Source organism: Sinohyriopsis cumingii, chromosome 11 (assembly GCF_028554795.1).
Source record: "Sinohyriopsis cumingii isolate HCF-2022 chromosome 11, ASM2855479v2, whole genome shotgun sequence".
In the NCBI taxonomy this organism is placed as follows: Eukaryota; Metazoa; Mollusca; class Bivalvia; order Unionida; family Unionidae; genus Sinohyriopsis; species Sinohyriopsis cumingii.
In genome coordinates, this window is record NC_142971.1 from 41,180,494 (window position 1) to 41,206,265 (window position 25,772).

Below are 25,772 nucleotides of genomic sequence, written 5' to 3' on the forward strand. Positions count from 1 at the left end.
GTTGGACCAAAGCGACTTTGTTTCGATCGAAAAAGCGTTTGGTTTGATGAGGAATCTGAATGATTCCTTGGAGTAATTGACGTGCCGTCACCGTGAACCATCGTAAGACTTCTTTGAGACTAGCTTCTAAGACACGAGCTCGTGTTTGTGGATTTTTTTCTCGACTGATGCCATACAAGGCACGAATCAATTTGACGGGAAGATGCGACTGAAGGGACGTCATGTTCGCACTGAGAGTGAGACAGACGAAAAAGGGTCTGAAGTTTTTATAGATTTTTTTATGGGGAGTGAAATGAAGTCGGGGACGGAGACGTGTACAGGACAGGCCCTCCGTCTTGGCACCAGTGGTGAAACAAGTGGGTACGAAATCGCAAATCCTCGGGAGTCGTAGGTTTCAAATCGACGAGTAAATAGGTGTGTGGAGTTTGAGTGGCATCGTCGTACGCCTGAGTCAGCCAAGGCGTTCCTAACTGTTTGGCTAAGACTTGCACTTGCGATTTATCTCGAGGGCTTTTAAACAAGACCACGTAATGCGCATTGAGACTGATGGTGCGATGGGCTTTACTTTGTTGAAACAAATTTTGGGTGATGTAAACGACACTGGCATTACGGTGATGCCCTTTGCGCGTGAACCACAGTTTAATTTCTTCTTCGTCTTCTCCTAACATGTCGTCGATAATGACCAAATGGGTTAGACGGGAGTCAGAGACGATGCCATCGTCTTCTTTAGGAATGCCTTCCACAAACACGATGGAATCACCTTGACTTTCTCGCAAGAGGCTGTACGCCGATTGCCACTCTTTGTAACACCACACGATTCGTTGAGGGGGTCGATCGATCAAATGATGTTTATGTTCGATCAAACGTTTGACGAATTCGGTTTTGCCTGAACCGCTAGGTCCAGCAATGAGCATGTTAAAGGGATGGCGAAGATACAAAGCCTTCCAACTGGCACGATCTAAGTGTTCGTCGATGACTTTGACAGTAGAGGAAGAGGGAGCAGAGACAGCAGAGGTAGCCATGGTGTGAGAAATGTCACTTGTGACACGAAAAACAAACAAGACAAGAGTTTATATACTTTTTCAGAACACGTTTATTGAATGATTTTTTCAAACATGAATACGAAAGACAAAAAATACATAAAAGCCAAAGGCTTAAGTACAAGAATAAAAGGCACATGATAACCATGAACGTGGAATAAACACAAGTGTCTGTACAACATGTTTTGGGTAAAGTTCTAACCAGTTCTATAGTAGGGGTAAGGTCACACAAGTGTCCTCCCGAAAGGGTCTTTCAGGCCTGTCCACGACAGTCCTGTCCTGGGTGACGGGTTCTTCTGTCACCGTCACTAACACAGGTTGAAAAGTAACTTTTTTCCTTGAATAACTCTCGTGCATACTGGGCCACCTCTTGTGTCCAAGCCTCAAAACCCTGGTCTCGGTGATGTCCAACATTTGACTCCTAACCAATCTGGTTTCTTCTTCGTCAACGACATGGTAAGTTACTTCAATGAACAATGAACTATCGATCTTGCCTAGGGTTCCTTTTTATATACAGACCAATACCGACGTGACCGTACGGTAAGGTGAAGTGATTGGGAAGTCGCACTCGCTTCTGGTATACAATTTGATAGACTTTTTCCAAGGGTCGACTGACGATGTGGTGAGTGGGTAAACGTACAATCTTGTTCGGTTGATAGGTGGTCACTTTAAAGTTTCCATCCTCTCCCGATTGCAAGGCTTCTTTCAATACCCCAAAGTTGACCACTCGACTGGTACGATGATTCAGAGTCAGTCCTTTCACTTTGCACGTCGTGTGCACTTCTCCTTGTTTGTCACGGTATTCGTAGCCGTAATTTTTGGGACCACCACTGACGAAACTTAGAATCTTGTCGTCGGGATGCTCGTCTGTCCAGGCTCCTAAACGGTCTCCTTCGATGTCAGGGTGCTGTTGAATCGGGTGATGGATGTAAATGCAACTGTCCGTGTCAAAGTACAGGACGCGTTCTTCTAACAGTTCTAAAGCTTCGTACAATTTTAAGCGAGCATGAGCTGTCACGTAAGCCGCAATGATGACATTTCCAAACGGGTCGTCTTGTACGAAGTCCAGATCTTTTTCGTAATTGACCAAGATCAAATCCTCTCGAACGACGTCCACGTGTTTCATGTATTTGGTTTTGTCGTGAATCATCTGGAAGTAGCGGGAAGGTTCTGTCAAATATTCCGTCTTGGGTAAACACGGTCGTTGTGCCATTTTACCCCACAAGCAATTTAACATCACTTTGGCAAACGATCGCCTGCCTTCGTTTTTTTCGATGTGGTCTAAAGAGATGCCTTCTTGTGCATAGTATTTCTCTTTGAATTGTATTTGGTCTTCGGGAGTGTGACACCAGGAAGGATAGCCGCTGGCTTCTTGTTTCAGTTTCAAAAAGGCATCCACGTAGTCGGCGAAAATGCCTTTCTGAGTAGGGTCACCCTTGTGGTACTGTTGTGTCTTGGGAAAGTGGCAAATTTCGTACACTTCTAACAGTTGGTATCCCATGTCCAGAGCTTTGAACAATTCCACGCTGACCCACGTTCCCGTCAAGGCACGTTCTTCCTGGCTGTGATGGCAAGGTTGGTCCTGGTTGCACGTTTCGGCACACGTACGGCACAAGGGAAACATCAGTTTGCCTTGACAATGGTGAGGTAAGACGGGATGGTATAGGTTCGTGGGAGGCAAAACTTTACACTTGATCAAGCCTTCGTATTGTCGAATGTTTTTCAGGTCGATGTGTTCCGTGAACAATTGCGGGTGCCCTACAGGAAAGCGACAATATTTGCACACGTAGGGATACAGCGAACACACGTCCAAGTATTTGATTTCTTCTCCTTTCTCTTCGTCGGCTTGGTACAGCAAACAGGTGGCATTGGTCCTTCCTCCGTACAAACTATCCCTCGGGTTCAGCGGGTCCATGAACTGGTAACTTTCCACGAGGCGTTTAAACTCGGGATCGGTTTTCAAACGGTGATCGTACTCGTGTTCCCACATTTCCACCACTTGGTATCCTTGCTGTTCTAACTTTAGGCGTCGCTGACAAGTGTCCTGGTACAAGTCTTCCATGGTTCGTTGCAAAAACTGATTTTTAGTGTCGCGGTCAGGGTAGCAGACGGGACATCCGTGAAATAAGCAACCGTTAAACTCGTAAAGATCTTGGGGTTTTCTAAGTCCCAGCCATCAACCGAATACGTTCCGATGGTCTTTTCGCCTCCTCCGTTGCGGGCATGCTGAATCCATTTGTCTTCCTTGTCGCACAAGTAATGTAACCAACGTAGGGCTTTGACCGAGTATTGACGCTTGACATAGTGGGTCGTTTGAGGGCTGATGACAGCTACGGTGTTTTCAGGCATGAATCGTTGTCGATACACTAAGGAACACGATTTGGCAATGGTGCAAGCTTCTTTCAAAGGATCGACCCCTCCGTGTTCCATGAACAGTTCTCGAAATTTTCCACAGCAACGCCGTAAAATGTCCACGTCGGAACGACAATACTTTAACATTTCTTCCTGAAAGTCGAAGGGGTCAGAGGCATGAGCCTGGTACCAAGCGTAGAAAGCTTCTCGTTGTTCGGTACGCATGTTGTCGGGGTCGTAATAATGAGCCTCAGGCAAATGGGGTAGAACGGCATGTTGATTGGCTTCCGTATTGAAAAAGTGTGGAAAGTACCCTTTAGCCATTTCTGTCATTCCAAACGTTTTAGGCATTCGGCTCAAAGGCATGGCCAAGTAACTCATCGAATCTTTAAACTGTACTTGTCCCACTTGCATGAAAATGATTTTGGCTCCGTTCAAAGTCACTTTAGGACGTTCGGTGCCTTGTTCCGTATAGTATCTGAGAAGAAACTGTCCATCGTATCCGGAGAAATTGTGAGCCATCACCGTGGCATGACGATGACAATCTCCGTAACGTTCGATGTCCTCTTGGCTCCACGTCTTGTCGATGGGGTCTAAGACCCATTGGGCAAAATCGGCTAACGTGTTTGGTCCCCGAAAGATTTTTTCACGTCCTCCAGGAATCTTGCTGCAGTGAGGGCAATGACTGAAGATAGGTTCCTGAATGCACTTCTCGCACGCTCGATGAGCCACGCAGAAATTAGGAATGTGAATGCCAGTCTCTTGCATGCATTCGAAATCGAAAAAGATGAAATTGCCTTTCTTCTTGTGACCGTCCTCTTTCTCTGGTGGGGGTTGGTATTTTTGCACGTAGCATTGGTGTTCCAAGTCCACGATGTGGTGACAAATGTGACATTTTTTCTTTCCTCGACATACGTGTGCCTTGGCATTATTGGTAAGTTAGCCTTGTCCACAGGTAGGGCACAATCTCAGGAGTTGACAAGCACATTTCTTCTTCTGTGAACCTTGTGTTTTCAAATGTTGTTGGTAACAGGTAGGACTGACAAACGTGCGCAAACAAGTCGAACAAGGCACTGGTCCTTCGCTCAGACAGGGTGGAGAGGCCAAACATCCTGGGCATTTCATTCCACAATGCTTGTGTTGCTCTCGATTGTTATAACCATAGTCACATTTCTCACAATAATAACTGTATCCCAGGAATCCAGTGATACTGGTAATGGTATCGAAATGGTCATCGTGATGATAGACATGAATGTATTTTCCGTCCTTAAAATCTTGGCCTCGAAACAACAGAGTTCCACGCATTTCTTGAGGGTGCACTTTCAAGGTGTAGCGTGGAGCTAGGGCATCTTGCAATTTTTGCATCTCAGGAATGCCACAGGGTGTGTCTTTGGACAGTCCGGCTTGTTGCAACAGGAGTTCTGCTTCATTTCGTTGTTTGGCTCGATCGCATCGTTGAATAGTTTTCCAGGTTCTTTTCCATTCTACCGTGTCGTTCTTGTTGGCATAGGTTCGTCCCACCACGATGGCACGGGCTAAACACATCTGGTCTTGAGGGTTATTAATTCGGACGAGACTCTTTTTGGTGTTGCGAAGGTCGTCCACCAATAACATCTTTTTGCATCCAGTTCCTTGAGGAGGAGAGACGTGGGCCATTTTCAGTGTGGCTTTACCATCGGTGATGTCAAACTGGTCATTAGATTGTTGCACCTGTTGTATCTTGTCCATGACTTTGGAAGGGGTCAGTTCTGCGGGTCTGCTAAACTCGATCCAAACAGGGGATTTCAAACCGTCGTGATCTATGGATAGTGTCAAGCGATCGTCTTCTTTGGCTTGACATTGTCGCTTGAGTGCGGTGAGCAAAGAATCCCACATCTCGGTGATAAACCCTTCTGCTTTCTCCAAGGGTACGTCGGCCTTGAAATCTTTAAACTTCACCGTGTAGGTGTAAGCCGTGGTTCTAAATTTTCTAGAGGAGCGCTTTTCCGTCTCTCGAATGGAATAGTACTTTTCAGGGTTGACTAAGGGTGGTGAACTTGGCTTAGAGGGTTCGGATTCTGGTTCACTCATGTCCTCTTCAAAATCACTGGCATGAATTTGTGCCAAGATTTCAGCCCTGGTACGAGGCGATAGATCACGTTTCTGCCTCTTACTTTCTTCTTCTTCTTTCTTCTCGAATGAATGGGATCGTTTTATCTTGAGTGCAAAACGTCAAATGACTCAAGTTTAAACACCATAGACTAATTTATAGTCTTGGCAAACCAGCGTATATAAAAAGGGTGTGTGTCTTGTCCTTTCACTATTCATTTCACTCTCAAACCGAGGAGAACGATGGAAGAGACTACCCAGATGGAACGTTTCGTCAGAGCTTTGCGAGGGGTCATTAGAAAATTCTCTTCAGACCAGCCGACGGACTACTCTCCTTCCTTTCGAGATAAAAGTCAGGATACTTGCTATATCTGTCAGAAGAAAGGGCATTGGTCTTCAGAGTGTCCAGACCGTCAAAAAAGAAAAAAAACAGGGGCTAAAAAAGACAAAAGTCAAGATACCTGTTATTATTGTAAAGAAAAAGGACATTGGTCTCCAGATTGCCCAAAAAAGAAACAAGAGGAGTCAGAAGAAAAGAAGGATTCTTCAGAAGAAGAGAGGGATTCTTCGGAAGAAGAGAGGGATTCTTCGAAAGAAGAGAGGGATTCTTCAGAGGAAGAAAGAAGACAATTCTATTTAAAAGAAGCAAAGAAACAGGAGAAGAAAAGAAGAAGGGAAGAAAATGAGGAAAAAACGGTGAAGAAATTAAAAAAACAGAGAGACTAAACAAGGAGAAAGAAGAAGTCAATGAACTTTTAATTAAAGTGTTCTGTGGTGAATTGTGAATTGGATTGTAAAAAAATGGATAAAAGAATACATGAATGATATAAGGTAAGTGTCTTTGAGTTTTGATTTTAAAATAAGAAGCTACACTCACGCACTCATACACAGACACGTACTATAAGGTAAAATGGGTGGGGTTTATTTTTGAGTTATTGGCAAATTGAAATTGTATTTCTTTTCGAGAAATGTGGGTGGCCCTGAAAAGGGCCTTTTTATTTTGGTGTAGGGGTGAGTTTAACCAATCAACTTTAACTGCCTTAAGCCTTTGCCACGGCCAAGGCCTACTTCTGATGATTGGGTTGAAATCACTAAGGGTGGTACGACAGGCTTAGTCACAGGGTTGACGTGTTTAGCTCGGGAAGGTCGTATTCTCTTCGGTCGTGATAAAGAAGTCTGATACATTTGTTTCAGACTTCTTAACTCCGCTAAAATGTCCAACAGTACCGTAGCCGTTTGATTTTCACCCTCTTGTTTCTTTGCTGCTACTTCTTCTTGCTGTTGTTGCTGTTGTTTTTTTCTTACCTCTTCTTGTTGCTGTTGCTGTTGCTGTAGGAGAAAAGCTTGTTCCGCTTCTTTTTGTCGTTGCATAAATTTCTCCAATTCTTCTTTCTGTCTCTGTCTAAAATTCTCCACTTGCGGTAATGAAGAAGGTAACAAAGGTTCCGGAACAAATTCTTGCGAGGTAAGAAAATCCACAAAATCCCAATGTACCTCTTCTGAAAGTAAGTCCGGGTTCCCTTGGGCAGTCTCCCCTGCTGGTGCACCCCAATGGATCGTTTTCTGAGTTTCCGTCATGTTGAATTACTGTCGCATAGATTGACTGCACACAAGCGCTAACGAATCTATATAGACCACGTGACGTCACAGACTGCTCTCTTCGGATTGGATGCGAGCTGACTGAATTTTGTAACGCGTGTTCGGATTGGTGAATGAATTCAATCCGTTTCAATCCTTCCTGTACCTATAAATAAGCGCAGTTCACTGCATTGATTCACTTGTTCTCGTCGCTTCAAGATGTGGACCGATGTGCAATCTTCTACGCTTGTGTCTTCCATGATGTTCCGGACGGACATGCTCATGTATGTCCGATCCAAGTGGACCGTTGTCCACAGGACAGACACCAGCCTGTGGATACGTAGGATCTACGTTGAAAGACAAGGATGCCTGAAAAGAGTGCTGATTTACGGACCAACAGTGAGACGTAGCCTAAGGACAAGAAGAAGACCAATGCGGTACCATTTATGTTAATGAATACATTAACATAAACCCAAAGGCCCTTTTCAGGGCCAGCCATATTTCTCGAAAAGAGATAGCCTTTCCATTGCCTACCCTTTTTTAAATTTAAATTTAAATTTAAATTTAAATTTAAAAAAATTTAAAAAAAAAAATCCCATATTCAATTCCCCTTGTCGCTAGACAGACCCACACTATAGTTCCATGTTAAATTCCCCTTGTCGCTAGAGTGACCCACGATTTTTCTCCATGTTAATTTCCCTTGTCGCTAATCTGACCCACGATTTTTCGCCATGTTAAATTTCCCTTGTCGCTAATCTGACCCAGGGGTCTCTGTAATGCTAATTCCCATTGTCGCTAATGTACCCCACCTTACTACTGATGCCTATATTTCGGAATTTAGATAAGACGGCGAACCGGGGGGTGTGGGGTGTGTATATACGAAATTTTGGTTTATATATAAATGAACAAATTGTTATTTTAATTCAAGCATCATACAAAAATCACATTCTTTTGGAATACATTTATAGCTACTTGTTAACTTTATAAAAAAATAAAATGATGTAAATCTACCCGATCCTCTGCGTAATAATAGTCCACATTAAAATTATACATCCACAGTATATTGGAAAGTTTCTAAATTTGGGTATTTTTATGTGATATTTCATTGACTGAGGTAAAAACTCAGTCTTTCATCCTTCATAAAATGAAGACCTTAGTTTGAAGTTCTGAAAGTGGTTAAGCAATATTCTTCTGCGACATTGTAGACAGTTTTCTGTCTCAATAATTCAAAAAACCTGTGCATGTTATTTAAGTATATTGTATAGTGACTTGAATTTTATTTTGGAATTGTGGTGCCATCAGTAGAAAAAAAATGAGTCCTTCACCGTATGGAAGGAAGAGAGCAAATAATTGCTAATTACGTGACTAAACTCCACTTAAAACGGGATCTGTCATGGCTTTATATATATATATATATATATATATATATATATATATATATATATATATATATATATATATATATATATATATATATATATATATATATATATATATATATATATATAGTGATCAAAGGGAAATAGTTCTGTGCTAGTAGTACGCAAGAGTTATTATTCTTTGTTATTTAGACTGGTCACCAAAGTCATAAAATGGTTTAGCAAACTAGTGTAGTACTGTAGACTAGTCAACGGTTGCTAGAGTGACGCGATATATGGCGGACATTTCCGCATATTATAATTGATAAAAGGTAGATTACCACACTTATTTTCACGAATTAGCATTAATTATAAAATTTTATGTCAGAAGGTGACTAAAACATTCTTTTCATAATCGATAAACATAATATTTTGCATCTTGGCATTTCTGAATAACAGTGACATTTAGTAGCAACTAGAGTGGGAAACCCGTCGATCATTTTCGCAAATATATTGTTATATTATGTGTTTACTAACATACATGTGTTTCTTTACTAATACAAATAGGTGGTCAGTTGTCTTTCTTCTAATGTGACAGGATTGTTCGAGTACTTGAGGCGGGACGTTGGATTTTGTATCAGTTAAAAGCCCTTGCCATTTTATTTGCAGACCGGAATAAACATGGCAGACTCGCCAAATCGGTCGAATGTTGCCTCACCAGCAGTTTCCGATAGGTCCGGAAATAAATCAAGTAAGTACGGATACAGGCAATTATGGGATGATATAATTTTTGAATTCCACAATTTGTGATTTTTTTTCGCCATGAAACTATAAGATGAATGTATGACCCCCCCCCACCAAACCACCTTACATAAGCATACTTTCTGTTAAAATAATTATTTATGAATTTAGTCCTAGATCTGCCATTAAATTCACATTAAATAACAACATATTATAGTATAAAATGTATACTTATTTGCAGAAGATTCCAAGATCTACATTTTCCCTTTTCAGTACACAACTTGACACTATGATAATAATAATAATAATAATGAGGACTTTGTATAGCGCCTAATCTTTAGAAATTCTAAGTGCTTTACAACATTAGACAACACCTATAAGATAAAAAATATATAATGATATGATTACATAAACAAACACCATGAAATTAGAAAACATAAAAAACATGCTGAGAATATTTAAGGTAGGAAACATTATTAGGTCTTTAAGTTTGTTCTTGCAGTCAAAATAATGAGTTTTGAGAGCCCTCTTGAATGTGATCATTGTGTCTTTGTGTCTAAGTTCATTGGGCAATTCATTCCATGTTGCTGGGCCCTGGTATGCAAAAGAACGCTGTCCATATGACTTTGTTTTCATACTTGGAATAATGAGTATATGATTGTCAGAAGAGGAGTGTAAGTATCTTGCTGGTTTGTACACATGGGTGAGGTCGGATAGGTACGTTGGACTAGAGTCAGGCAGTGAAACGTAGCTCAGAGAACAAATTTTGGGAGGTGTGCTTTGATCGTGGTACTCTAAGTATAATCTGAGCAGCTGTGTTTTGAACTTTTTGAAGTTTCTGGAGCAGATATTGGGATGAACCAGACAGAATTGAGTTACAATGGTCCAGTCTTGAAAGTACTAATGAACACACAAGTGTTTTAGAGGCATCAGCTGAAAGATATTTGCGAATGGAGCTGATGTGTCTCAGCTCAAGATATGCAGCCTTGCATATGTTCATGACATGTTGGTGCAATGTCAGGGTACTGTCCAGAGTAACACCTAGGTTTCATACTGATTAAGTGAATTTAATGTTGGTGTTGCAGATATATATTGTTTGAGGTAAAGGATGTGAATGAGAAAGTCTGTGTTGTGATCAGAATTGCCTCAGTTTTATCATCATTCATCTGCAGCTTGTTACATGTCATCCATGATTTCACATCAGAAATGCACCTCTCTACACCTTGCATGGTAGCATCAACTTCAGTTGGGTGGCTAGATTTGTTCATTTGGGTGTCATCAGCGTACAATTGGTAAGACAAGGGATGATGATCTATGACACTTGATAGTGACTGAGAGTACAGAATGAAGAGAACAGGTCCATGAACAGACTGCAGTGGAACACCACAACATAGATCAACTGGGCTGGAGTGTATTCCATTTGCTGATACAATTTGTGTCCTGTTGACCAAGTAGGACTTGAACCACAGTAAGGCTGTATCATGAATGCGAAATATGTGCTGGAGACGGTGAAGTAATATATCATGGTCTGTTGTGTCAAATGCTGCAGACAAATCAAGGAGGGTGAGGACTGTAATCTTTCCGCTATCCAATGCAGAGAGAATGTGATTAACTACTTATAGAAGAGTAATTTCAGTACTGTGGCAAGGGCAATATGCAGATTGTACATTGCTAAAAAGACTGTTTGAATTTAGATGAGATAGAAGCTGGGATAGAACAACCTTTTCTAAGATTTTTGATATGAATGGGAGATTAGAAACTGGGCAGTAGTTCTTTAAATTGTTATGGTCTAGTGTAGGTTTCTTCAGCAGAGGCTTTACAATGGCAGTTTTGAAAAATGATGGGAATTCCCCGGATGAGAGAGAGGAATTAATAACATCAGTTAGTTATGTGTTGACCCGGACAAACTTGAGAGCAGTAATTTTGACAGGACTTTCACACATTTTCAGAAGGGAGGAGTGCAATTTTCAATTTTAATTGGGGTGGGTAACTTTTTATATGGAAGCATAATCTGTGAATAGAACTCCTTATAAAACAACTGAACAAATATGTGTGATAAATAAGGGGGCAGGCTGATTTGCACTATGGCTGATGCAGACTGGGATTATTCAGACCAAAGTCAGGCTGATTTGGATCTTATTACAGGCTGATATTTTTCAATATTTCACACGTATGTTGGGCAGTTCAAAGCTTCATTTAAGGGGTAAAAAAGGTTTTGCATGAGAAAATGGTTCTATTTTTTATACAAAGTAAAATTAATAATGTAAAACTATTTCACTTGCATGACCAGTTTAATAGTAAAAAATTATTTTCAAAGCAGTTCATTGACCTTTGTGCCAAATTGAAATAGTTTAGGAATTGCTAACCCAGAAAACAAATTGCAGTCACATACACAGACACACACACACACACACACACACACACACACACTTCTGAGTATGGTATGGCTTTTCTGGTTAGATTTATTTAGAGTTTGTTTTTATCCTGAATATTGTACTATATATTAATATAAGCAATACTTTTTATATATATCAAGGAATGAAACTGGATTCCTGTCACATTTACAGTTGGGCCCCGAGTGGCTGAGTGGTCTAAAGCGCTCGCCGTTACGGATCACTGCCATCTCACCTCTGGCTGCGTGGGTTCGAGTCTAGGATTCGGCCAATGTGGGTATGTGAGAAAGCTTGCCAGTAGCTTCTCGTGGGTCGGTGGTTCTTTCCGGGCTTTTCCCGGGTTCTTCCTCCACCATTAATACTGGCCGCCATGCATAGCCTATCGTGTGCTGAGAAATGGCATTAAACCCCACAACAACAACAACAACATTTACAGTTTAATTCAGTTCAATTCAATAATATCATATGTCTATTTTCTTTTAATTTTGTGAAGCTCAAATTAATTACAATAAAGAAAATGATAGCACAATGAAAATAGTATTATATCTTTGGGTTCAGTGATTCATGAATCAGTTAATCACTGACTACTGAATAATAAAATAAGCAGAAACATTCACCTGATTTTGGATGTTCATGTTTTGAAATATCTTGATTACATCATAAAATTGCTAAAAAGTTACTAGTGAATTTACAAATGAAAAATAACATTAAATATTTATAAATTCATTTATGGTGCATGCTTCTTGCAGGACAAGAAAATCAGTCACGTCAGTCAGGCAGAGTGACATTCCCAAGTTCAGTAAAGTCACCGACCACATCTATGCTATCTGAAGGTAATGATACAGCAGAAAAATTCATTGACTACATATTTTCCACTTATAATTTTGACTGATTTCCTTTTAGATTTGTTAGTTTTTGTTAGCATTTTACCCTCTATTAGAGAGAAAACTTTCACATTTTATTAAGATTTTCTTTACATTCATACATATATGGCAGTAACCCTACTTTGCATCTTAAATATCAGAAAAGTATCATTATTATTATGGTGCTTAACAGACTAGATTCTCTGTAGTAACATTTTCAGTGATATTCATCCGGCTATATCTACAGCTTGTAGTATATTTGTATTACGATGAAGATGGAGCAAAAGCTTTTATCAAATAATTCAGATTTTAATATGAATTACACAGGCAATAACTTTTATTCCAGCAAACATTAAAATGTTAATTTTGCAATCTCACTTTTTTCAGCAGTTGAAATTAAAATTTAAACTTATTTTGAGCAGCAAAATGATGTGTATTAATGTAATGTTGTATTTTAGATGAGGTTATTCCAAGTGGAAATCCATTTAAGATGCCTCAAGACAGTGATATCTTCATGTTGAGAGACAAAGAAAGACAGAAGAAGAAACAGGTGACTGAATGCTTGCATTAATTGTTCTATTAAATCATTAAAAATACTGGCATTATTGTTGATTTAATTGTATCTTAATTGGAACTTTGGCTTTTATACCTGTCTTTTAGTTTAAATTTTGGGATGAAATCTTTCTTAAATTTGTAGGAAAGGCTCAAACAGCGTCAACTTAGAGTACATGAGAAGACCACTTATGCATCAAGGGTTAATTTCAAGACGGCTGCAATGATCAAACCCGCTGATTCTGATGAAGAAAAAGAGGAAGAAGAGGATTCAGATAAGGCTGTGGCTGTCAAAGATGATCCCCAGTTCACTATTGCAGTCACAAGAGGTTCAATCTATACTTACATATGTCATGCTCACCCAGAATAGTGCAGAACATGATTTGCCATTACATAACATGATTTGACATTACATAACATGATTTGACATTGCATACTATGATTTGCCAATACATAACATGATTTGCCATTACATAACATGATTTGACATTACATAACATTTGACATTACATAATATGATTTGCCAATACATAACATGATTTGACATTACATGACATGATTTGCCAGTACATAACCTGATTTGCCATTACATAACATGATTTGACATTACATGACATGATTTGCCAGTACATAACCTGATTTGCCATTACATAACATGATTTGACATTACATAACATGATTTGACATTACATAATATGATTTGCCAATACATAACATGATTTGCCATTACATAACATGATTTGACATTACACAACATGATTTGCCATTACATAATATGATGATAGCTTGGTATCTCTGCTGTTTCCTCTGTTTATGTGGAGGTTCACATCTGTGGCATATTTCAACATTTTATCAAGTACATGACAAGATAAAAATAAATGAATATGACCGACCTATGAGGAATGATTTGCCCTTATGTACCATATATACATGTACTTAGTTCTAAGTGGAGTCAATTTGCAAACGAGATAGACTCTGATCTGCTGGTGCATAATACATTGATAGATCATGGTGTTAACTATCCTGATTACTCTTTACAAACTGTGTACCAAGATCTGCCAGCGTGTTATGTGATGGCGGATTTGGGAGTTAGTAGTTATTCTCAACTTGGAATGAGTATATTTATATTTGATACAAGGTCTTTCAGATTTACTACCCAGGTGAATTTACTTTTTTTTAAGAGAAGCTTTTGTGTTAAATTCCATTGAAATGGTGGAAGTATAGATTGGTCCGATAATCGTTGCCTTAAAAATCAGTTTAAATTTTCATCCATGCCTACATACTAATTCAGCACTGAAACATGTCTTGAAAACACTTCAGATATTAAGTGATAATGTGGGGGAATGTCTCAAAAGGTTAATAATATTGTCTTTTTATCCAGCAGTGTTTTCTGTACAGCTCTTAAAGCACTGCACATTTGTAAAGCTATACATTAGAAGGGCATTTTATGCAAACAATGATAACCCTAAAAAGTCAGGAAACTTCATTTGTATTAAACTGATTCATTTGTAATTATTGAGAAGGTAGTGAATTCAAAATTGAGATGGAATTTTGTTATGTGGGTAATTAAGATAAAGGATATGGGAGAGAAATATTGATTTTTGGCTGTTTGTCCATCTTTATGTTGGTCTATCTGTTACACTTACCTTGTATGCAGACTTTCTCAAAAATTATCAAGCCAAACTAGACTGAATTGGATAGTTAAATATCTTGAATGGGTATCAATATTTTACCCATCAATGTTTTTCATACGTCAAAAAGGACTTGAATGGCTCAGTTTGAAAACTCAATCTCAGACTCATTATCAGAGTAACATATTTACTACTCAAAATCATAAGAGCAAAATGTTATGACAGAGAGATTAGATCTCACATTAAATGATAAGCCAGCATGTGGGGAAAAGGGCAGTCAACTTGAAATCACAGTATAGATTCTGATTTACCAGTTCTTTATGTGACAGCAGATCTGAGTCTGTGTTTCATATTCACAGCTGGATGTGTGCTGTATGCAAGCTTATACAATCTTTAGTGTCAAGAGTTCAGCGGTTTCATTTATTTCCATGGGAGTACGTTTTCATGGTTTTTAGAATAATACATTTTCATGGGTTCTTAATGTCAGGGATTTGTCTTTGTCATAATTTGCATATTTATTAGGTATTTAATTTCAGGGATTAACCTTTTAGATCTCCCAAAATAAAGATATAAAGAACAAACATGTGCCAGCAACAAAGGTTGGTTGCTAGAATGGTTGAAACATTTTACTAATATTTCTTCGATAGATCGTCATGTGGAGAAAGAGTCCCTTGCAGAATATATTGCAAAGAAGCGAGAGATGTTCCTTGTTCAGGTATGTTTACAACATTGTCATGGTTTTTTTGAATGAAAAGATGCTTTACTCTGTGTATATCATCTTATCTTTTGTATTTGAGTAACTCCAGAAAACATTCGCATTTTCACATTGCTCATTTACTTCCATGTTGCTCTTCACAGCTATATAAGGCCAGATTAGATTGTGAGGGCTGCTATCATTGTATAAGGCCAAAACAGAAATATGTGTGTTTCCTATTGCACTATTTTTAAAATTAGGGTAGGTAGGTATTCTTTTTAGCCCCAGGGTTGGCAATGAAAAACACAAACTCTTTTAGCCAAACATTATTGAACACCAGGTAGATCTAATTAGGTCTGCTATGGTATATTAAACCTAAAAAGTTGAGAATTTACTTTCATATCATTAAAATTTAAAACAAAACTAAAAGGCCATACACCCCACCTCTTTTCCGTGCAATTTTGGGTTTTCAAAAATAATGTATTTTGAACAGAATGCTCTTGAGAAAAGGTAGATAATAAAGTCTGACACTCCCACTGTCTGTTTGTCTTTCTGTCTGTCTGTCTACTTGTATGTATGTACGTACATACGTATGTATGTATGTATGTATGTATGTATGTATGCACACAAAGTTTTATTGAGTTTAAGATAACAATCTTTCTTAGTCTTAGTCCCAATGGGCATTTGGTATTGGCTTGGACAGATGGCTGTCATCTTGTTGATACAGTAGTTGTTGTTGGCATCCGTTAGTCTCGAGAGATGGTGTAACTGCGCCCATGAGAGATGTCCCGGTTGGTGGTTGTGCAGCGTCTGCTGTGGCTAAGTAGTCCAATGCGGGAGTGGCAATCCCTGCTGCACTTGCTGCACTTGAAGGTTGTGTCAGGTGTTGGTTGGAGCTGCTTCTTCTTCCTCTACGATCGTCTTTCATCAGTTAGCAAGCATTGCTTGTCCTCTCTGGCTTTCAGACCAGTGATCAGAGCATGTTGCCAGCTTGATCTGTCTAGAGCGAGCTCTTCCCAGGTGTTGATATCAATATCAAGGGCTTTCATGTCATGCTTACAGACATCCTTGAAGCAGAGATGTGGCCGTCCGATCGAGCTTTTGCGAGAGGTGAGTTCCGAATAAAGAATGTCTTTGGGGATCCGTCCGTCAACCATCCGACATACATGGCCCAGCCATCTGATGCAGCATTTGCAGAGGAATGAGATCATGCTGGGAATCTTGGCATGCTCAAGCACCTTGTTGTTTGTTACTCGATCGCTCCAGGTGATCCCGAGTATGTGTCGGAGGCATCACATGTGAAGGGTGCTCAGTCTTTTCTCTTGTGAGGCGTACAGAGTCCAGGTTTCACTGGCGTACATGAGAGTGCTTAGCACGCATGCACGGTACACGGTGATCTTAGTGTTCATGGTCAGCATGCTGTTGTTCCACACTCTGTGACAACCTGGAGAGAGTTGTTGATGCCTTTCCGATCTGCTTGTTGAGCTCAGCATCGAGCGAGAGGTTGTTGGTGATGGTAGAGCCGAGGTACATGAACTGACTTACCACCTCAAGTTTGTAGTTGTTGATGATGATGCTTGGGGGGTCCGCGTCCTGAACCATCATGTTTGTTTTCTTTAGGCTTATGGTTAACCCAAACTCATCACATGCTTTAGCAAAGCGGGCCATCAGGTGCTGAAGCTCAGCTTCTGTGTGGGTGGCTAGAGCAGCATCGTCTGTGAAGAGCATGTCCCTGATGGTTACTTCACGCACTTTGCTCTTTGCCTTCAGTCATGCCAGGTTGAACAGTCTGCTGTCTGATCGTGTGTGCAGGTAAATCCCTTCTGTGGACATCCCAAAGGCATGCTTGAGCAGGACTGCGAAGAAGATGCCGAAGAGTGTGGGGGCAAGGACACAGCCCTGTTTAACTGACATGAATGGCACAGTGCAGTATGATGGCTCAACATCAGATACAGTAGTAATAATAATTTAAAAGAATGTTCTAGAAGGTGGGGCAAGGAAAATTCCCATGGTTGCAGCTTATCAGTATTGAGAATACTGCACCAGAATTTTATGAACTTATTTGGACCAATCAGATTAGCAGAAAGTGACATGTTAACATGTTCACATATAAAAAAATATTAATACACTGCAAAAAGAGCATGTAAAGTGTATCAATTATGTGATAAATGGATTTATCAACAGAAATTATCAATATATCAATTTATGAGTGAATGTGATTGATACATGGTATTATCAGCATATATGAATGATGGATGGATTTTATCAACATATATCATTGATATATGGGTTTATGAACAAATATGATCAGTGTATGGAATTATAAACAGATACTGATACATGGAATTATCAACAGATAGGATTAATGTATTGAGTTAGGAAATATTTACCAATCTTCCCTCCCTGATGAATGGTTGAGGAATGGTTTTATGTACTCTACTCCTCATGACCTGGTGACCCCCACCTAACCTGCACACCCATTGGTCAAGAACCTTTGGCTTCTCATACTGAGTTAACCAGTACTGTTCCTCACACCATTGTCACCATTGACCCCAGTATGTCACCACTGACCTCAGTATCTATGTTACACAACCCCAAGGAGTTCAACATCTCATGGTAACAGTTAAAATTACAATAATTGAGCTGGGTAATACACAATACATATTTAAGTATGAATACAGTGATATACATGATGTATGCATGAACATGTACTGATTTTGTTACACATTAAACTCTTTCATAAGAACAACTGTATGAGATTAATATTATTATTATTATTATTATTATAATAACCAAATTCATACATGAATCTGCCTAACAAGAACAATCATACTGGATTTAAAAAACTCAGACATTTCTTGTTATTCAGAGCATGCAACTTGACTGTTTAGCTATTAGCTAGCCTTGAAATAGTAACATGGCATTTTGTGACATTGGACTTTTATATTTAGAATAAATTCTGAAACATACGGTATGCAAAACATTTCTGAGGCATAGAAGAAAGGACACAGTTTTATCTTTTTCACATACCTCTATAGCCGATGATAGCTTCCATAAAGTGGACTGATTCCTGACAAAGATTGTCTACATTTTGATGATATAGAGAGAATAAGTGCTATGGTCATTTTCAAATCCATGGCCAGAAAACTTGTGATCAGTGCCCCCCCTCCTCCTTCATTGTCAGCAGTGCAAGCTGCAGTGAATGAACAGAAATCAGTATTTCAGAATTGTCAAGGTTAGAGCCAATTCCACCAAGGGAAATGCTGTAATGAGTAATGAAATCCATCTTCATTTATATTAATATATTTTCTAAGGGTAATATCATGCACCACAAATCTGTGAAATTATATATATATATATCTATATATGTATGTATGTATGGATGTATGTATACACACACATATACACAAACACGACACATCATAATGAATCTAGATATGAAGTAGTTGTCCTTGAGTCAATGGTCAAGTTCAGTTAAATGCAATTAATCTTATCTGAGTTTTTCTCATGCCATGACAACGATACTGAAATTTCATATCATTTTGTCTTTTAATGTTAGTAAAGCGGTGTTTTTTTCTTGCAAAATAGTATTGTAAACCAACATTAATTTGTACATCTTTTTAATATTTTTTCCTCTCATCGTCAAATAAGGCTAAACTTATTATTTGATGTAGTAGTTTATATACACATATATGCATAACCTGTAATTTCATGATATATTGTTTATTTATTTCATTTTTGAATGACTATTTCATATCAGTACTCCTTGGGAGTCAAGAGAGATGAGATGAGGAAGTTGGAGGAAATAGCCCAAGCTGAGGAAAGAAAGTTGGAGCTAGCTGAGCAGTACCTTGAGGAAGATGCTGCTATGTTTGATGAATTCCTCAAGGAAAATGATAAGAACTCAGTCGAGGCCATCCGAATGTCAGTTATTTAAAAAATTATATTTTTGTAATTTTTGAATAATTATCAGAACTTCATTTGTGAATGTATACATGTATGTATGTGCCATATATACTCTCTTACATCTGCAAACAGCACAGACCCAGTTCTGCCATCACATAGAGCACCTGCAGATCTGGATCTATGCACCTGACCCTGCTCTACTGTTGCATTATGGAATGGCAGATTAGGGTCTGTGTTATTTGGATTCCACCACTTGCAAGTGAGTATAATAAAGATTGATTATTACATTTATAGATAGATACAACATTTCCTCAGTTATAATATCCAAATTTAAATTCCTCTGCCAAATCCATAAATAATATGTGTTTCCAAAGGCTTTTAATAATGTTCCTTTGTTACAATGTCTAATACATTATTAATGTTTGATTTGTTTTGTCTGCCTGAGAAAATTAGCTGTTATAACATTTTTATCACCTGACATGCCAAAGCCAGATAAACAGTGGCAGGCTGTGCTAAATAATCTGATAGCCTGAGATAGTCTGACACCAAGTTCCCTTCTGATTTTAGATTGGGTCTCTCCTGTATTCTCAGTGAAGTTCCTGTCTGACTTTTGAAAACAAATGTCTAATTTGCATGAGAAAACTTTGATCATGTTGATCAAATGTAGCATTTTATTTTCAAGTTGTTGAAATACCAGTAAATTATTAACATGTACCCCCATGTATACCCCTTATCCTTATGAAAATTGTCTGCTTACCATATGTCTTTCGAAAGCTGTGAACATTGTATACAAAGTTAAACATGTGATCTGTGAATGGGGAACAGAATGCCTTGGTTACCTATAATTTTTTTCACTTGGCTGTAACATACATGTGATTCTACCATCAGTAGGACAAAAATGCCATTTTTAAGGCTCTCTGTAGTTGTAATTGTTTGCTTTTGAAAATTAAAAGATTTTAAAAAGAAAAATTGAAGAAGAATGAAAAAATGGTATCTTTGTACATTCTGTTGTTGAACTGCAGAAACCAGCGAGAACCAATCAGCTGTTTAATGGCACTTTTCCAGTAGTCATTGCAACTAGTGTAATGACATGTGGCTTAATAATGGTATTATGGCTAACATGTGTACACAACAAATTGTTAATTGATTACCTCATTGTTCTGATCTGGAGAATTTAATGCAAACACTGGATGTCATATAAGGTGTTATAAGTAATAAATGGATCAAATTGGTCATTGTCGACTTTCGAGTCTTTGAATAAAAATCAGTCGTCCTTTGGTGGAGCTTTGATGAAAAGAAAAGACCAATGAAACAATTATTTAGGGGAAAGTGCTTGATTTACTATTTTGACTTTTTGTCTTATTTAATTGCTATTGCATTATTCAGATTATTTGAAGTTAAATTTTCATGAATTATAATTGAACTATTCTTGCTCACACTTGCACTGTATAATGTGACACTGACATTTTGACATAAAAGTGATTTTTGTGATTTTTGTGATGCATAGATGATGCATGTTGATAGCAAAACTTACTGATTTATAATTTTTTTACTTTATGATAACATGCATTAATACAGATGTATGTTTCTTTATTCAGATTTTATTGCTATTACATAGGAATTCTGACAGTAAATCATACCAGTATAAATTGTATTGCTATTACATAGGAGTTCTGACAGTAAATCATACCAGTATAAATTGTATTGCTATTACATAGGAATTCTGACAGTAAATCATACCAGTATAAATTGTATTGCTATTACATAGGAGTTCTGACAGTAAATCATACCTGTATAAATTGTTTACTACATATATGTCCAACATCATCGACATGGACAAGTACATAATAATTTTGAAAAATAAGTGACATGGGGAAATATAATTAAAACTGTACTGTTTTTGGATGTTGTCATTGTACAAAATATACTTGTTTAATTTTCTGTTAATCTTTGAGCTTTTTATTGAACAAAACTTCAACGGATGTATTGGTCAATATTTTTAATGTGATAGAATTTTGCATTTACTTACCTCTTATATGAAGTTTATAAAATTCAAAATTAGTTAAATGAACTTCTTGTTTAGGTTTACAAAAAAGAAATGATGGAACCTTTTCCATAAATTGAAATTCTGTTGAGCAACATACATCTGTATAGTATGTAATTTTTCGTGTACTTTTAATTATTTATAAAATAATTGCAGGAAAACACTATTATATTATTTACCTGATTCTAAAGTACCAATTTTAAGATCTTTCCATATATGCATGCATATGTAAGATGGATCCAACTGCAGACTGCATACACCTAGATCTGCTGATGCATATTGCACTGGCAGATCGAAGTCTTTGTAGTTTCTTTGGACTAATCAGTAAAACAAACAACATAGTTCCTGTTCTGCCAGCACATTGTCTCATGGTAGATAAGGGTCTGTGCTGTTTACGATTGAACCGATAGGTATAAAGTTGTATGTTAAAACATTTAAAGCAAACAAAATTTATGATTTTTATGGATGAGTTGTGTACAAGAAGTTTGAGGGCACACTCAGTTTTATAGATAATATGGTGTGTGTCTTTTTATAGAGCTGAGGCTGAGACCAAAGCCAAGCTGGAGAAGGTCCAGGAGATTAAGAGAATCAACACGCTTATCATGACAATTAAGTCTGAGATCTCAAAATATGAGGACACACTGAAAGAGTACCAGTTGTACAGAAGGTTCCTGGAAAGCTTGACACCACCGGTATGGCTTGCTTCTTATTTGCACATTATTGCATATAGTTGTCATCAGTTGGCATATTTTGGTGGAACTGATTTAAATTGATATATACAGACTGAATGTCTTGATGATAAAATCATTATCAACCTTTACCAAAGTTTGGCTAATTTTTTTACTTATCATAGCTTTTACCCAGTGATAAACCCACCTCATATTTCCCCAAAATTTTCAAGGCTGACCCCCTAGGGATAGTCATAGAAAAAATACTGCAGACATCAGAATCATCAAATTGAGTAAGCAAGCCCCACTTGCATAAAACTTCTCAACTTGATTTTGTGGTCAATCCAGGTTTTACCTCTTAATAAAATCCTAGCAAACTCAGGTAGAAAGCAACACACTAATGGATGATTAGAAATTAACTATACTGTTCAAACAGAAATGTTAATTGTTATGCTTTTTTGTAATTCTTGAAAATCTGAGTTGAGAACATACTCAAAATTTAAAGCTTTTATGAAAGTGGGATAAAGTCCTGTATTCTTGAAACCTTTTTAAGGTTCACATCCAAATCTTGATTAAATTTTTTAGATTCTATAACTTGAATTAGAATAGTAGAGGTATTATGTTGTTCTTAAGTTTGCTTTTTCTTTTAGTAAGCTATGTTTCTATTCCTCTGAGAAATCTTGAGCGCTGATAAATGTTCATGTACCATATATACTTGCTAATATGTTCCAACTGCTAACAACATTGGTCCTGACCTGCTGTTGCATAATGCACTTTCAGATTAGAGTCTATGTTGTTTTGCTCTTCTGATTATGCGTAAGAAATTGCACAGACCCAGATCTGCTGATGCAGTATGCAATGGCAGATTTTGCATTTATGTGGTGTTAAGTTGGATTGGACTTACAAGCATATATGGTATGTACTATATATTTGATAAGTTGTTTATTTTCATCTGCAGGAATGGAAAGCAGAAAGAGAGCAAGCAAGACTAAAAAGGAGAGAAGAAAGAAGAAGAGAGAAAGAGAAGAATCTGCAAAACCTAAAAAAATCTGGGTCTGACATGGGTGGTCAGGCATCAGATGCCAAGGGTAAAAAAAAGACAATGGGAAAGGCAGGAATGCAGAAAACAGGCTCTGGCACAAAGAGGTTAGGAACCTCAATACCTATTTTAATTTATAACTTGCAGTAAAACTTCAGTTATCCAGGGGCCCCGAGTGGCCGAGTGGTCTAAAGTGCTCTCCGTTACGGATCACTGCCATCTCACCTCTGTCTGCATGGGTTAGAGTCTCGGATTTGGCCAACGTGGGTATGTGAGAAAGCTTGCCAGTAGCTTCTTGTGGGTCGGTGGTTCTCCCTGGGGTTTTCCTGAGTTCTTCCTCCACCATTAATACTGGCCGCCATGTATAGCCTATCGTGTGCTGACAAATGGCATTAAACCCCACAACAACAATTATCCAAGGCTAAATTATTAAAATTGTCAGTTCATCCAGATTAATTCCATGTCCTTCAAACATTTTGAATATGTATATTAAAATGCAGATAAGACAATCGACATTCCTATTTTCCAAATTGTTCTCACCTCTTCTGAAGATATTGTAAAAGTGTGTGAAGAATACATCCATTATATCTTTTCAAACATTTAACATTAGCCATAGCTTATAAATGAATCATCTGTAATTCCGTTTTGCTTTATTCTCAAGGTTGACTAATTTTTTTTGGTTTTATTCTTTTTAAGTAAAAATGCAGACAGATAGGAAAATAGTTCCTCTTGTGCCTGAATCGGCAGATGCACAGAACTGGAAAGAATTGTCAAAATCTATATCTTTTAATTCAGTAGTATATAAAGAATTCTTATATTTATATGAATTGATGCATGATTTTGCATTTATAATCTTACTTTTACAAGAATCTAAATATTTTCAAAAAAATTAGAATTTCTCTTCATATTTTTTTATACATGTCTTAGATGTATTATCAAGGCAGGCTTACTTTTTTCAAGGTATTTTGTTTCTTCACATTGTAATAAATTCAGTTAAGGGTATTAACAGTGTATTCTAGGTTTGGATATATAGTAGTTACCAGGACTGCCCATCCATTCTTTTGTGAAGCATGCATTAGCATAATTAGACGTACACTTTTTTCTGGATGGTCTTGGAATTTGGTAAATGATATGATCAAAGTCTGTAGATGCTCACCATGACAAATCACTTTGCTCTTGCAATTTTTATTGTTCTCCATTTTGTTTTGTGGCAAAGTATGTCATATTTTTCTTAGCACATATAGTCTGACAGCTTCGATGAATTGGCATGAGACTTTGTAAGTATTGTATTCATCACCTGAAGATGTATGTGTCAACAAATCACTTTGATAGTACAACTTGTATCAGAGTTATTGCTCTTTCCATAGCTTCTTGAAGTATCCATGATAGTTTTGTTAATGTAACTGGTCCATAGTTTGTGCAGTTTTTATGGATCACTGTGAAACTTAGTTTATACTACAGTCATCTAAAGATGCACATTGTGACCAATCTTTATGTGCACATACATTTTGTAAGAGTTATTGGCCTTCTTGACTTACACCTGGTTGCAGTGTATGACAGAAATTATTTGAGACTGCAACATACTTGCCTTAATACATTGTGTCATGTGATTTTTGGCTTCCAAACCCCCTTTAATGGTTATTATTTTGGAAAACATGATTTTCAATAATCTTTCCAAAAGGAGGACAAAAAAGAGACATGTTGGACCACCATTATACATCTCAAAGCATGTTGTCTGTATAAACAATAGACATTCCTGCATAGGGACTGAGTAAAACTATCCTCTGGGCAGTTTATACAACTGATTATCATGGAATCTCTTAAAGTTTTTGGTATGTGTCTGAAACACATAATCATCATCTATTTGTGTTGGGCAAAACCCACTTTAAGGTATTTTGCCAAAGGTAAGGCAGTCATTATAAGATAAGTAACCACCATTTCTCACATGACATTAATGGTTGCGAACAGCTAGGATGATGCCATGTTAAGTTCTTTTAACACTGTGGATAGAGATCCCATTAGGCTAATTTGCATAGGTATGGTACACTAGGTGGAACAATCCAGTTTATTTGTTATGCAGAAGCAGAGAGATGGATGTTGTCAAAAATAGTTATTGCACATAATTGCTATGAATGAGAATGTTTAAGCCATCATTACTGAAGATTATTGACAAGTTTGTAATCAGTGGTAATGTTTCTTTGAAGTTTGATATTACTCCATGTATAAAAAGCAAAACTCAATTATATCAGTACCCAGAATAGTATACAGGTGTGGTTCGTTTTTTTAAGGCAACATTTTTAAATGCTCCTGTGGTTTAACAAAAGATGAGCTATCTGCAAAATGAGCAAAGCCAAACAAAATTAAATGGATTTTAATGTCTGTGGGTTTGTGTTTATTTGACTGTATGCACTTGTGTGTTCATGTGACTGTATGCCCTTGTGTGTTCATGTGTGTGGTAATAATAATGAACAAAGCTTAGTCTTTGAACTATCTTTGATTTATCATTATATTAAATGCTTCAGAGAAAACAGATAGAAACAAGTTGTGCATTCATAGCAAGAATATGCAATTTATACTGTCTGTACTCACTTTTAAGTCCAATTGCAAACTGCACAGACCCAGATATGTCATAGCATAATGCATCAGCATATCTGGGTCTGTGCAGTTTAATAGGATTCATCAGTAGAATAAACAGTATAAACCCTGTTCTGCTTGCACATTATGCTATAGTAAATCAGGATCTTTGTTATTTGCAGTTTGATTGGACTTGTAAGTGAGTACTTATGCACAATATATTTGATGGGTAGCAGGTGTGATACACTTTA

The 25,772-nt window shown here is 37.7% G+C and overlaps 1 protein-coding gene across 1 annotated transcript in view; it reads left to right on the plus strand.

Moving 5' to 3' along the window:
* The first annotated feature begins 8,657 nt into the window (after window positions 1–8,657).
* Window positions 8,658–25,772, plus strand: part of LOC149787992 (cilia- and flagella-associated protein 100-like) — a 62,018-nt gene continuing 44,903 nt past the window's right edge. The window contains exons 1-9 of the mRNA XM_089974276.1: window positions 8,658–8,748; window positions 9,086–9,167; window positions 12,300–12,383; window positions 12,872–12,963; window positions 13,111–13,294; window positions 15,244–15,311; window positions 19,051–19,214; window positions 21,776–21,932; window positions 22,867–23,054. Of these exons, the coding sequence (XP_089830402.1) occupies window positions 9,098–9,167; window positions 12,300–12,383; window positions 12,872–12,963; window positions 13,111–13,294; window positions 15,244–15,311; window positions 19,051–19,214; window positions 21,776–21,932; window positions 22,867–23,054 (1,007 nt within the window). The 5' untranslated portion in view covers window positions 8,658–8,748; window positions 9,086–9,097. The remainder of the gene's footprint in view (window positions 8,749–9,085; window positions 9,168–12,299; window positions 12,384–12,871; window positions 12,964–13,110; window positions 13,295–15,243; window positions 15,312–19,050; window positions 19,215–21,775; window positions 21,933–22,866; window positions 23,055–25,772) is intronic.